Below are 14479 nucleotides of genomic sequence, written 5' to 3'. Positions count from 1 at the left end.
TGCATTCTGGTGCTTATCCTACAGGCGCCACACCAGGATTTATTGACTCTTGGTGTGATGCTGTAGGAATAAGTACTGGTGCTGTAGGATAGATACTGGAATGCTAGCTACAGGGTCGGTGGTTCAAATCTACCAGCTGCTCCTTGGAAACCCTCTAAGGGTCGCTATGAGTCGGACCCGACTCCATGGCACACCACTACCACCATGTATAGATACATAGTTTAAAAAATAAGTCTGGAATTGTTACAGCAGCACTATCTAATACAAATCTAATGTGTTGTTGTTGTTATTATGTGCCGTGGAGTTGGTTCCAACTCATAGCGAGCCTGTACAGGGTTTCCGAGGCTATAAATCTTTACAGGAGCAGAAAGCCTCATCTTTCTCCCGCGGAACAGCTGGTAGTTTCGAGCTGCTGACCTTGCAGCTTGCAGCCCAATTCGTAACCACTACGCTACCAGAGCTCCTTCATATGTAATTTAAAATATTCCAGTAGCTATCATTTAGTAAATAAAAACAGAAAAAGTTAAAGTTATGCTTTACAAATAGAACTTTATTTTTCTCTGCAGGCATATTTATTGTAAATGTAACTTTATAATACTAAATAATTACTGGATATGTAAATAATGATGATTTTTTAAATACTACAAAATGCACTTCTCAAAAAGCATGTTTTGCTTTTTAAAATCAAAACTAATCTCTGGGCTCCAGTTAGCTAGACACTGGAATTTTTTAATGAATCAATTAAATACACACACAAAATAAAATGTTATTAATTTAACATTAAAAACTCAAGCTTACCTGGAATCAGAAAGTTTGACAGCTGTAAACTGCTCTGGAGGACTAGGACCCTCGTCAACTGCAAAAGAAATTCACTGAAATAAGTTTGATATTTGATATAAATATATATGTAAAGATATTCTTTAGCTTTAAAAACTCTTCTCCTTTAAAATTATGGTAGCATAACATTCCATATTAGTCTGAGTCTGACGTAAGCATTAGGGAATGTTAAAGGCAGTAATAATCTTGACCTTTAAACTGTTCGCCTTTCTCACTATGATGATTAATTCTTTCTTTAATGGGTAAAAATTGGCTGTTACTAATTTACATGCATATAAGATCACTATGGAGTCCTGGTGTGGTGCTGTATGATAAGCACTGGACCACAAAGTCGGTTTGAACAGCAACGTCAGTGGTTCAAACTCACCAGGTGCTCCTTTGAAACCCTATATGGGGTCATTATGAGTCAGCACCAACTCCACGGCACACAACAACACAGGTCACTATGGGACTCCTGGTGTGGTGCTGTAGGATAAGCACTGGACTGCTAACCATAAAGTCGACAATTTCAACCCACTAGCTGCTCCTCAGAAACCCTATACAGGGTCACTGTGAGTTGGAACCGACTCGACAGCACATAACAATACAACCCTGGTATACACCCTTCTTGCTCAGTCACCATTCAATGTCTCCTTGCTCTGTTTGAACGACTGCATTTTGGTTTATGTACTGGTTCCTCATGAGCACAATTACGTACTGGAATATCCATCCTTTGCAATGTTATCCATAGCGTGTCATAATCTACACAGCTAAAAGTCTTTGCATAGTCAATAAAGCACAGGTAAACATCTTCCTGGTATTCTCTGCTTTCAGCCAAGATCCATCTGACAACAGCAATGACACCCCTGGTTCCACATCCTCTTCTGTATTGGCTTGAGTTTCTGGTAGTTCTATATTCATGCATTGTTGGAGCCATTTTTTAAGTCTCTTCAGCAAAATTTACTTGCATGTGATATTAATGATGTTGTTAAGATTTTTGCATTCCATTGGGTTACCTCTCTTTAGAATGGGCACAAATGAGGATCTCTTCTAGTCAGCTAGCCAGGTAGATGTTTTCTAAATTTCTTGGCATATATGAGTGAGTGCCTCCAGTGCTGCATCAGTTTTTGGAAATATTTAAAATTTGTATCTCACCAATTCTTAAGTCTTGTTTTTTGCCAATGTCTTCTGTGCACCTTGGACTTCTTCCTTCAGTATCATTGGCTCTTGATCATATGCTATCTCTTGAAATGGCTGAACACTGACCATTTCTTTTTACAACAGTAACTCCGTATATTCCTTTCATTTTCTTCTATCTTCTTTGATGCCTTCTTCATCATTTAATACATTGCCCATAGAATCCTTCAGTATTTCAAATTGAGACTGGAATTTTTTTTAGTTCAGCTTGAGAAATGTTGTGTGTATTCTTCCCTATTTGTTATCTAACTCCAGGTCTTTGTACAATTCATTATAATACTTGACTTTGCCTTCTCATGCTGCCCTTTGAAATTTTCTGTCTAGCTCTTTTACCTACTCATATTTTCCATTTGCTTTAGCATCTCTATGCTGGAGGGGAAGTTTCAGAGTCTCTTCTGACATCCGTTTTTGTCTTTTCTTTCTTCTTTATGACATTCTTCCTGTATGATGTTCTTGTCATCGCATAGGTCTTCTGGTCTTTGGTCATTCTGTCAAGTGAATCAAATCTGTTCTTGAGATGGTCTCTAAATTTAGATGGTCTGTAAATTCTAGGTTTGATAATCCATTACAATGGCCACAAAGAACTCAGATATCAGTCTCATAGTTATGACGCTTATTAGGGGAATTATGTTACAATTTAGGACTAGGAATGCTCAGGGTACAGACATTCCAGTCAGGAAGCTTCTCCTGAGCTGTGACCATATGCAGGCCTCTCTCTGCCTGGTAAATATTACAAAATTCTTTCACAGTTTCTGATCAATGCTCACAGGAAACACTACTACACTGAGCCTCAACCTGAAGGCATTTGGCTCTAACTCCCTTAATTAAGAGTCTGGAGGGATCCTACTTGGCAAGTAAGCCCCTTGCTCAAAGTTGCTCAGCTTTACTTGCTCCGTGGGCTGGGAATTCCATTACTCTGGTACTGTGACTCTTAGTTCTGCTGCTGCTGCTCCCATGTCACAGTTTTCTGGCCCTGGGTAGTGCAGGTTCACTACACTGGAATCTCAGGGTCCAATGGACGCGCTCTACTTTTTTGGATGGTAATGAGATCCCACCATCTGCTCCTGAGCTGGTTCATTTTATACCCATGCTAGTTTCAAGTTTTTACAATGATAATGAACTCTGTTAACATACGGAGCTGAATCATGTGATCCTATCAGTATCTTTTCCCATCTTCTCTTATCCAGACCCATCTGGAAACAAATTGTTTGGTGGGATTTACAAAGACTAAGGCTAGAAGAAACATACTAAATAATTCACTACACCACAGTGTTTTTTTCCCTTCCCCTGCTTCTATCACATACAAACCTTCTTTATGTGGAGCTCCCAGTGTAAAAAGACCATTGTCAAGTGCATGTATATAAGTTCCTTTATCCATTTCAATGGCTATGGTTCCTGAAATTTCACCAAAGTTTGTTACTGTCCACCAGATCCCTAAAAAATAAGATCAATATTTAAACTTTAAATTTTAGATGTAACACAAAATTCTCTTTGTTGTTGCTAACATCATTATCCTTCTAAACTTTTAATTTTTTAGTTGTAAGAAAGAACACAGGAAGGTCCCATATGCCCTTCACTCACTTTCTCACAAGGATATAACATGTTGTAGTATTACAGTACTATGCCCAAACCAGGGAGATGACATTGATCTAATCCTGGGACCTTATTCACATTTCACCAATCATATGCATTCATTTCTGCACGTACATTCATGTGACTATTATCAAGATTAGGTTCCTTTGAAATAAAAAAACCAAAAACAAGTAATTCACATGAAGGCACAAAATAATATACAGAAAACAGTCTAGGCTCCAATCATCACACCTACTACTGTCCAGAGGCAATGACTGTTAACCTGTTTTTTATGTACAAGCATATTCCCTCAGAAAGCCTTTATGGTATAGTATTCTTCACTATGATTTTAGAGGAGCAAAATGAGAACTTCTATGTCTACGTATACTAATGTATACATAGAAATGTGAAACTCTAGGTTCCAGTTATTTAAATAGATCATTGCAAAAGTTTTTATTTTAATGAAGGAAAAAAACGGCCTCATATCTTCCCCTGAATTATACTTTGACAAGCGTAGAAATGAAGTCAGCCATTGACTAGACACTAGATGGCACTAAGGAATTCTTGTAGTCATGTCAGATCTTATAATGACATGGTGTTATGTAAAAAAAGAGTGGCTACAGGGAGAGAGAGAAACAGACCTCATAAGAGATACACATTTATGTGTTTATGATATAACATCTGTGATTTGTTTAAAAATTCTCCAGAAAAATGAAAAATGTGTATAAATGAGACAAGACTAATAAAACATTGATAATTACTAATACTGGTGTATAAGTACATTGGGGATAAATTATACTCTTTACTACTTTCATAATAGTTGAAAATTTCTATAATAAAAAATTCCAAAAACTAAGTTAAGCACATTACACAAAATTTACTACTGAACTAAACAACTCAAGTGTTTCATTACTCATTTTAAAGGATATTAGTACAATTTTAGATACAGACCCTTAGGTTTAGAGAATACTTGAGGTATTTTTGACTTTTAGCTGTAATTATTTTCATTAGAAGGAACAAATGCTTTATTTAGAACCATGATCAAAAGCGTTGTGAGCTGCAATTCCTTAGGTGTGCAGAAATTAGTGATTTTAAATTATTTACATTTGATGTGTTCTATGCCACATTGGGAAGAATGGTGTAGTTGCTAAAGTGCTCAGCTGTAAATCAAAAGGTTGGCAGTTTGAACCAACCAGAGTTCTTCTGGAGAAAGATGTTGCAATCTGTTTCTGTAAATCTTTTTAGTTTTGGAAACTCTATGGGGAAGTTCTACTCTGTCCGCCAGGGTACCCATGAGTTGGAATTGACTTGAAGGCAGTTTGTTTGTTTTTAAATGCTATGTTCAACTAGTACACTTAAGACTGATAAGCTGGTTTTAATGCAATATCTAATTAGTGGTTTACAGATGAAGATGACATTCATTCATTATGCTTTAAACTAAATAGACATGCTTAATGTTATTTCTATCTAAATATTATATATGTGAAGTTAGGTGCTCTTGCTATATAGTCTTACAACACAAAGATTGTCACAAAGCATTGTTTTTCATTTAACTGTTTATGAGGGTAGAATCCAGATTTATCTTATGTATGGTTTCTACAATTACATATATATTCATGTAACTGGTTTAAATAATATTTATGCTTATGAGGCCTTGAAAACTATGTATTAGAATCTCTGGGGCTACTAAGCTGATAAATGGTTCCTATTAAAGCAGAGAATTATATTTCTTCTTTCTTGTGCTTTGACTGATAAAAGATAATGAAGAGAAGGTAGTAGTGACATCTATTGTGAGAAAGAAACCTGAAAATGTTAATGACACTTGATCACCTTAAGATACATATGAATTCCCTCTATAATTTTGTTGTTGTTTGTTTCATACTAGTTTATTTAGGGGTTCCATTTTCAGTCCTCAATAGAGTTCATGTATTTTTCATATGCTTCTTCACTCATTAGTTTATCAAGTTCTGATGAACTGCTCAATGCCATCTTGATCAGTAAACCATCTTCATAACAGGATTTGTTAATGAGTCCTGGATTTTCTGTAAGAGCATCATTAATTTCTTGTTACCTCTCCTGATACAGGAGAGTAGAGTTCACTAGCAGCGTTCACATTTTCCAAAGCACCAAACTCATCTTGTTTACTCAATTTTGTTCCAAGAAGACTGCAGTAAACAACATCTCCCAAAGCTTCCTATATAGAACTGCTGATTCCCACTGTTCCAATACCATTGTCTGTTGTTACCCACTCATGTCTGTGAAACACTTACGTACTGAGAACAGAGCACAGCTGGTTCACAGTGTATACACGGCGCCGGTTCCCGGCCCCCAGCGCAGCTCCGAGCAGGGCATAGTTTACAACGCCATGTTCATAGGGTGCAGAGGGTTGCTTCTCCCGCTACAATTTTTAACTATTTATTGCCATCAAGTAAAATATTTGTAATAAGAACTCAACAGAACAGAATGAAAATGAACTCACCAATGATATCAAGTTGGGTTTCTTCATCCTCTTCTCTTTTTCGTTTCTTATCTTTGCTCTTCTTCTTTTTACTATAGAACATAATTTATACAGATGAGTTTAAATATATTGAAATGTATATTAAATATCACACTATGGAAACTTAAGGGAGTCTTTTTTTTTAATGTTTATTGTGAATTATGTGATAGTTTACATGTGAGAACATTTGTTTTATATTCATTCTATCGTATATTGTTTCATTGCCATGGTTACAATCCCCTCCATGCACCATCAACCAACCAAAGGGTATACCCTGCAAGCCTGCCCCGCAAGTCGTCAGCACATAGCCCCTCTCCCTCTTTGGGTCTAGAGTCCCCAGCTGCTCCATCTCTCCAAGTCATTGTCTCTACCTACATCTCTGATGTCACTGCTTCTCTGGGTAGGGTCCCGCTCTTCCCCTTAGGGGAGTCTTTTAAATAGTACACTGATTTATAAATGAGTGATTTGCAATGATTTACACTGATATATTTTTACTTATACAATGAGGTCCAATTAGTACAGAAGCACAGAATCTGGAACCAGACTGCCGTGTTTAAGTCCTGATTATGCCCCTTCTTAGCTGTGTGGGTTTTGGAAAGTTACTCAACCTCTTTGTGACTCAAGTTTCCCTACCTAGAAAATGGGGATAGTAATATAATTCATCTTATAAACTTATTCTGAAGATTAAGAGTTAGTATGTACCCTCATACCTTGCCGTTGAATATGTAAAATGGAGCAGCCACTTTGGAAAAAACTTGTGGGTACCTCAAAAACTTAAACACAGCTACCATATAACCACCAATTACATATACTTTAAGAAAAGTGAAAACATGTTCATATAAAACTTGTATTTTAATATTCACAGCAGCATTATTCAAAATAGCGCAAAGATAGAAACCACCCAAATACCCATCAACTCATGAATGGATAAAAAAGAGAGTTTTCATATATATACACACACACACATAAACACAAACACACAGTGGAGCAGTGGAGTCCTGGTGAGGAACTGTAGGATAAAGTATTGGACTGTTGACTATAAGGTTGGCAGTTCACACCCATTAGCCACTTCTTGGATCCAACTTGACGGTACTTACCACTAACAACAAATATACACAATAGAATATCATTCTACCATACAAAGGAATAAAGTACTGAGGTATACCATGAAACATTATGTTAAGTGAAAAATGACAGACACATAAAACTCTACTGGTATAAAATGTCCAAAATAGGCAAATACAGACAGAATGTATATTAGTGATTTGTTGCCGTTGTTGTTAAGTGCTGTCGAGTCACTTCTGACCCATAGCGACCCTGTATTGGGTTTCCAAGGAGCAGCTGGTGACCTTGAACCGCCGACCTTGCAGTTCAAATGGCTTTGCAGTCTGAGCATTAACCCACAGCGCCACACCAAGACTCCACATTAGTGATAAGTGGAGAAAAAAGTGAAGTTGTCAAAGACTTCATTTTGCTTGATCCATAATCAACACTCATGGAGGCAGTAGTTAAGAAATCATATGGCGCATTATATTGGGCAAATCTACTGCAAAAGATCTTTTTAAAGTGTTAAAGAGAAAAGATGTCACCTTGAGGACAAATGTGTACCTGACTCAAGCCAGAGTATTTTCAATCACCTTATATGCATGAATAACACACTGGAAGAATCAATGCATTTGAATTATGGTGTTGGCGAAGAATATTGAAAGCAAGATAATAAAAATAAAAATAAAAATCACTGAGCTATATACTTTGAAAGAATGAATTTTATGGTATATGAATATCTCAATTAATAAAACCCCAAACGACCAAGGGTGATTTAAAAAAAAAAAAAAAAAAAAAGATGTAACTAAGCTCAGTACTTGGAACTTAGAAAACGCTATAAAATGAGTCAAACCCACGGCTGTCCAGTCAATTCCAACTTACAGTGACTCTGTGGGATACAGCAGAACTTGTCCAAGGCTGTAAATCTTGACAGAAGCAGACTGTCACATTTTCCTGCTATAGAGTAGTCGGTAGGTGGGTTGCAAATGTAGACCTTTTGGTTATCAGCTGAGTTTTTATAACCACCAAGGCTTAGGAAGCGTGATACATAAGTATAAATTATGACAGATAGTAATGATGATTATAAGAATGCATACTTGTTTGCATTTTCAATATAAAATAAGTTTTCTGAAACTAAGTGTGGTTCCCTCTCTGCCCTGTTCATATTTATTCAGGATAAGTTCCTGAATGCAGGACCCCAAGGCAGAGTTCCCAAGAACAGTGGCCCCAGTGTGCTCCTTGATATTTCCTTTCCATCTCACCTTAATGTACACCAAACTGTTTATTACTGAGGCCAAGAGGAAATGCTCTACATTTGTATGAATAGTCAACCCCTGACAAACCTACCACTTAGAAAAGTGGAACCATGAGTTGAATGATACTTTCCTCTAAAAATCTAATAATCAAATATCTCCCACTTCCTCTTTGCAGTTGGTTCTATTGACTGGAAGTGATCCACGTTTGTGCACATTGTAAAGAAAAGTGATCCAACAGAAGGAAGACATTATTGAACAAAATCATTAATATCATACATGCGTAAAACTTTGCTGAAGATAACTCAAAAATGGCTGTAGCATCAGTACTTCAATAAGGGAGTATTAGATATTCAAGTAAGACTCAGATGAGGCTATGGAATGAAGGATATCATTGCTGCTGTGGGATGAGTCTTGTCTAAAAGCAGAGAATACCAGAACAAACATTTACCTGAGCTTGATACCATGCAAAGATATTCAAATAGGTCATAACAAATTATGGGTAAGATTATGAAGAATGGGAATTCCAGATCACTTAATTGTGCTCTTATGGAATCTGTATATAGATCAAGTAGCAGTCATTCAAACACAAGAAGGGGATCCTGCGTGGTTTAAAATCAGGAAGGGTGTGTGTCATGATGGTTGCATTTTTTTTTTTTTCCACTATACTTATTCAGTCTGTATGCTGAGCAAATAATCCTAGAGCTAGACTCTATGAAGAAGAATGCAACATCAGAATTGGAGGAAGACTCATTAAGAACGTGTGATATGCAGATGATACAACCTTGCTTGCTGAAAGTAAAGAAACTTGAAGCACCTGCTGATGAAGACCAAAGAATAAAGCCTTCAGTGCAATTACACCTCAATATAAAGTGAGCAAAAAATCCTCATAAATGGACCAATAAGTAACATCATGATACACAGAGAAAAAACTGAACTTGTCAAGGATTTCATTTTACTTGATCCCCAATTAATGTCTGTGGAAGCAGCAGTCAAGAAATCAAATGACGTATTGCATTGGAAAAATCTGCTTCAAAAGACCACTTTAAGGTGTTTAAAAAAGCACAGATGTCACTTGGAAGACGAACGTGCACTAATCCAATCTATGGTATTTTCAATCACGTCAGATGCCTGGGAAAACTGGACACTGAATAAGGAAGACAGAAGAATTGATGCCTTTGAATTGTGGTGTTGGTGAAGAGTACTGAATACACAATGGACAGAAGACTGAATAAATCTGTTTTGGAATAAATGCAGTCAGAATATCCTTAGATGCAAGGATGGTGAGATTCTGTCTCGCATATTTTGTACATGTTATCAGGAGGAAGCAATGCTTGCTAAAGTAGGGGGTCAGTGAAAAAGAGGAAGATGCTGACAGAGATGGATTGACACAGTGGCTACAACAGTATACTTGTAAACATAGCTCAATTCTGCAGATGGTACAGGACCAGGCATGAACCACTAATTAATTGAAATCTTGTAACTGAAGTCTTGAGGAATGTTGGGGCAATTATAAAGATGTGCAGGACATTCCCAAAGCCATAATTGAGCAACTACATCGGGGACATGTCATTAAGAAAGACCACCCATAAAAATTCATTTTTACTTCCTTGTTAGATATTTTACTAGTCAGACTGGTTTACCTAGTACCCTAGGCATTAACTTTAAGGGCAAACCTTCTACTGGGACAAACTCACTGGCAGGAGTCTGAATTAAGAACCCCCATGCTTGATAGCCCAGAATAAGTTCTCTCTGCTCCTACCAGAAGCCTTTGGAAGGAAAACCATCTTGAAAATATGGTGCATATGTACCCAATTTGCATGGCCCTGGCTGATTATCCTTAAGAATAAACATGATGCCTTTTCCATACACCAAACCTTTGTACCCTAGCAAAGCCTTTGTTCCTGGAGAAGAATGTAAGCTTCCATTAAGCCTTCCCTGGTCTGTTTGCAAGCCTCTTTCTTATAATAAACTTTTGCTGTAAGGAAACTGCTGCACCTGACTTCTTAATCCAGTAGAAGGCAAGACTCCTCTTAAAGGGCAGAGATGCAGTAAGCCCACACCACAACAGCACCAAACAACACAAGTTACTATACATATTATCTCATTTAATCTTCAGAATAATTCTTTTAGAGGAGTATCATTGATCCCTCTTCATAAACAAGTAAATAGAGTCTGTAAGACATTAAGCAATTTATTCCACAATACAAAATGATTGTTGGGGTCCATATCGCGATCTGTCCTGGTGTAGCGCTGTGAGCTAAAGTGTCAGACTGCAAAGTTGTTTGAACTGTAAGGTCAGTGGTTCAAGCTCACCAGCTGCTCCTTGGAAACCCTACACAGGGTCGCTATGGGTTGGAATCGACTTGACGGCATTTAACAACAACATATTGCTATCATACTCCCTCAAAAGAACCGATAGATCTGTGTTGGAAGAGGTGCAGTCAGAGTGCTCCTTGGAGGCCAGGATGGTCAAACTTCGTCTCTCATACTTCCAACATATTGTCAGGTGGGACCAGTCCCTGGAGATGTATATCATGTTTGGTATAAGGTGGAGGGTCTGAAAAAAGAGGAAGACCCCCAGCGAGATGGATTGGCTAAGCAGCAGCATCAATGGGCTCAAGCGTGGAAATGACAGTGAGGTTGGCCCAAAATCTGGCAGTGTTTCGTTCTGGTGTGCATAAGGTCACTATGGGTCAGTAACGACTCGATGGCACCTAACAACAAAAACAACTCCCGTAAAGGCTGACCACCTCAGAACCCCTATGCAGGGGCATTATGAGGCGGAATTGGCGGGATGGTACTGGGCTTTCTATATCCTTATCAAAGCACAGGGAATCCTGGTATGGCGCTGTGGGTTAATGCGCTGGACTGCAAAATCGGTTTGATTGCAAGATTGGTGTTTCAAGCTCACCGGAAACACTATAAGGGTCAATAAAGTTGAGTTGGAACCAACGCTGCGGCAATTAACAGTAACAACAATCAAAGCACATATCTTTAGCAACCATGTGATTGATTCAACTTCCTCTTCTTATACTACAATTATTTAAAAACAAAACAAAAAAACCACAAAACCTTTTGGGGGATGGGGATGGGAAGGAAGTAATGGTGACAATACTTAAACCAGGAAGAAATCGGTGTGGCCTACTCATCAGAGCACTGTAGACCCACCATTGGGAGAGCTGGAGAGGTCACATAGTCAGACAAAGAACGAAACGTGTGGCCCCGGGGCTGCTGGTCTCCGCCCTCTTCCGACTGTTAACAGTCAGGGAGAGTCTCCGCGGCCAGTCTCCCAGCTCGGATACAGGCGCCAGGCACCAAGCCGCAGCTGTTTTCTACTCCCTGGGCTAGGAGCCTAAAGACACCGTTTCCAGGGGACGGGCGAGGGCAGTCAGAAACGAACATAAGATTCTCTCACATGAGCCTCCGGTCTCACCTCTTAGCCTTTGTTCCCTTGAGGACGAGTTTGGTGGACTTCACATAGGAGTATTCGGCCATGGCACTGGTGAAACTTGCAAAACAGAGGTGGAAACCAGTTCAGAACAGAGTACCACAACTAGAGCAGAAACGGGAGAAGAAGGCATAAAAGTGGATGACTCCGGGAGGTAATGGAGGCTTTTCTTGTTGAAATCCCCGTTTTCACTTCATCATCCTCATAAAAAAAAAAAAAAAAAAGCACAAACACAAAATTCTACTTCCTGTTTACTTGCTACGAGCTACGGCAACTGCAGAGGACCGAAATATGTCAGCGTTTAGTTGCTACTTCTAGCGGAAATGCCGTATGCGATTTGTGGATGTTAAGCGTCCTCGTGTGGGTTCCAACTCATACTAACTCTGTACAGGGTTTCTAAGTAGTGGCTAGTGGGCTTGAACCCACGACCTTAAGGTTAGCAGGCCAGTGCTTATTCTACAAGGTCACAGCAAAACGCACTCAAATGAGAAAACCTGAGGGACACGCCCCCTGGAGGATCCGGCAAGTCTTGCAGTCGTGGTTTAACTCTCAAGCCTCCTGTTAGGTCTTAGGAGTTGGGACAATGTAATCAGCCAGCCAACTGGGGTCATTGTGGCCCATGCATTGGGTAGCTCAGGCCTTTGAATCCTTCACAAGACATTCCAATGAAATAACTGTTTATTATATATAGTTTTTATCTGGGGGAAATTGGAGTATGCCCAGGAAATAATTAGGGAATCATATGAAATATAATTAAATGCCAAATTTTGGGCTGCAGCTATCATAAGTGCTATAGAAAAAAACTGTTGAGGATGTTACAGAATACTAAAGTACTCACAGAAGTCTTTCTCTATAGGGTGGGCTTTCAGGGAGTCAGTCATCTGAATATTTCTCCTGCCTGCTCTAATCTCTTCAACAATTGCATAATTCACCTCTTTGATTCTGTCTTCTGCACCTTGTAAGCAATCTTGCATACTGAATGATCGTTCTAAAAAGAAAGAGCTGATCATTACTATTCCCTTTCCTAAAATCTATTAAAAGCAGTCCATTGCTTTCATAGGAAAAAAAAAATATAATCACTTAGTAAACTATTGAAAATCTGTGTCTATTCCCACCACTTAATTGTGGCCAATTTGTTCCAGTCATGTTAAATAATAGGAAATCTTTTAATGCTCTATGTTTGCTCTTCCTACTTACACTGTTCCCCTTCCTATACATGGCTCTTTTTTTTACCTTTAAGACAAACTCAGGCCCTTTTTAACCTTTACTACAAACTCAGGTGACATTTCCTCCATAAAATTATCTTTGAGTCACCTCCTGTATGTCCCCAAATATCCTGCTGTTTCTCATGTGAAATTTCTCTTGTTAGCAGTCTGCTTTTTAAGGGCAGGAGCTGTAGCTTATTCATTCTTCTGTTTGACCTACACCTTATTGAGATGCCTTCAATTTACTTGATATGGATTTTCTATCCAAAGCCTTAATTCCCACCAAATGATTGGGTGGTGGTCGGTTGTGTGTCACTGAGTCTATTCTGACTCATAGCAACTCTATTAGGGTATCCGAGGCTGTAAATCTTTATGGAAGCAGAAAGTCTCATCTTTCTCTCATGGAGCGACTGGTTCGATTCGAAGTACTAACCTTGCAGTTAGCAGTCTAATTTATAATCTGCTATGCAACCAGGGTTCCTTGAATGATTGGGACCATACAAATAGTGTGTGCAGGACTCTATCACTGGGATTGGTTAGTTTTGCTATCCTGCTAGAATTAAAAGGAGCCATCTCAGAAACACGAAAAGACCATCAAGGATGATCAAGAAAAAAACTCATGATTGGAGCGTGAAATCCCTACCCAGAACAGGGGTGACAGCAGAGGTAGTGGCATAAAGAGACCAAGTTTTTAGGCCTAGGGGTTGAGTATAAAGCTGAGTGCCTACTGGCAGGAGGCTGGCTTGCAGAATGTGTCCTTTGGCCATTTACAGACTAGCTAAAGGAGCTTTGTAACACTTGTCTGAGCAGGGCAGAAGCCACGAGGTCACATGACTGAGTGAGGTGTGCCTGAAGTATGACAGACAGGAGGGACACCTGAATGGAAGGCCTTGCTGCATCCTGAATTGTTTCTATACCTGAATTGTATCCTATTCACTCCCTTAATAAGCCCCACAATCTTGAGTATTGTCGTCTGTGAGTTCTGTGTGGCCATTGCACTTGATTATTGAATCCAGCTGTGAAGCAGAGTGTGCTGTGGGAGGCACGTTGATGTTAGAATACGGTAACACTTATAGCACATTCTAAGAATCAGGCTTGGTCTGACTTTGAGATTCATTCTCTTTCTCCTTTGTGAAGCCACAGGAAATTGGACATGGCCTTTGTACCACTATTGCACCTACCCTGTGCCTTCTTCAGAGTCAGCACTTAATACATGTCTGTTAAAATAGTATTCTAAAGCCTGACGTTAAACTGGAAGACAGCAAGGAGTAACCAACCACTAGAGAGGAAGGGTGTGGTAGAAAATGAGGGGAAAAACTGGGTGGGCTGGAAATGCCATATTGATGGAGGTCATTTGAAGCCAATTCCTTAAGTAGTTATCACACATCTGTACTGGGTGTGCATGGTAATATAAGCGATGTGTCAGACTCACAGCCTGCTCTGA

At 39.0% G+C, this 14479-nt stretch overlaps 1 protein-coding gene across 1 annotated transcript in view; it reads right to left on the bottom strand.

The window, feature by feature from the left end:
* The window catches only part of FRG1 (FSHD region gene 1), a 33274-nt gene extending 21397 nt beyond the window's left edge, over nucleotides 1-11877 (bottom strand). Inside the window, exons 1-4 of the mRNA XM_006834458.1 lie at nucleotides 11816-11877; nucleotides 6065-6135; nucleotides 3322-3447; nucleotides 799-856 (exon numbers count right to left, since the gene is read on the bottom strand). Coding sequence (XP_006834521.1) covers nucleotides 799-856; nucleotides 3322-3447; nucleotides 6065-6135; nucleotides 11816-11877 — 317 coding nt within the window. The remainder of the gene's footprint in view (nucleotides 1-798; nucleotides 857-3321; nucleotides 3448-6064; nucleotides 6136-11815) is intronic.
* Between the last annotated feature and the right edge of the window lie 2602 nt (nucleotides 11878-14479).

This window comes from Chrysochloris asiatica, unplaced genomic scaffold (assembly GCF_000296735.1).
Source record: "Chrysochloris asiatica unplaced genomic scaffold, ChrAsi1.0 scaffold00011, whole genome shotgun sequence".
NCBI lineage: Eukaryota > Metazoa > Chordata > Mammalia > Afrosoricida > Chrysochloridae > Chrysochloris > Chrysochloris asiatica.
Note: the sequence above shows the minus strand (reverse complement) of the source record. Positions and strands in the feature narration are given on the sequence as shown.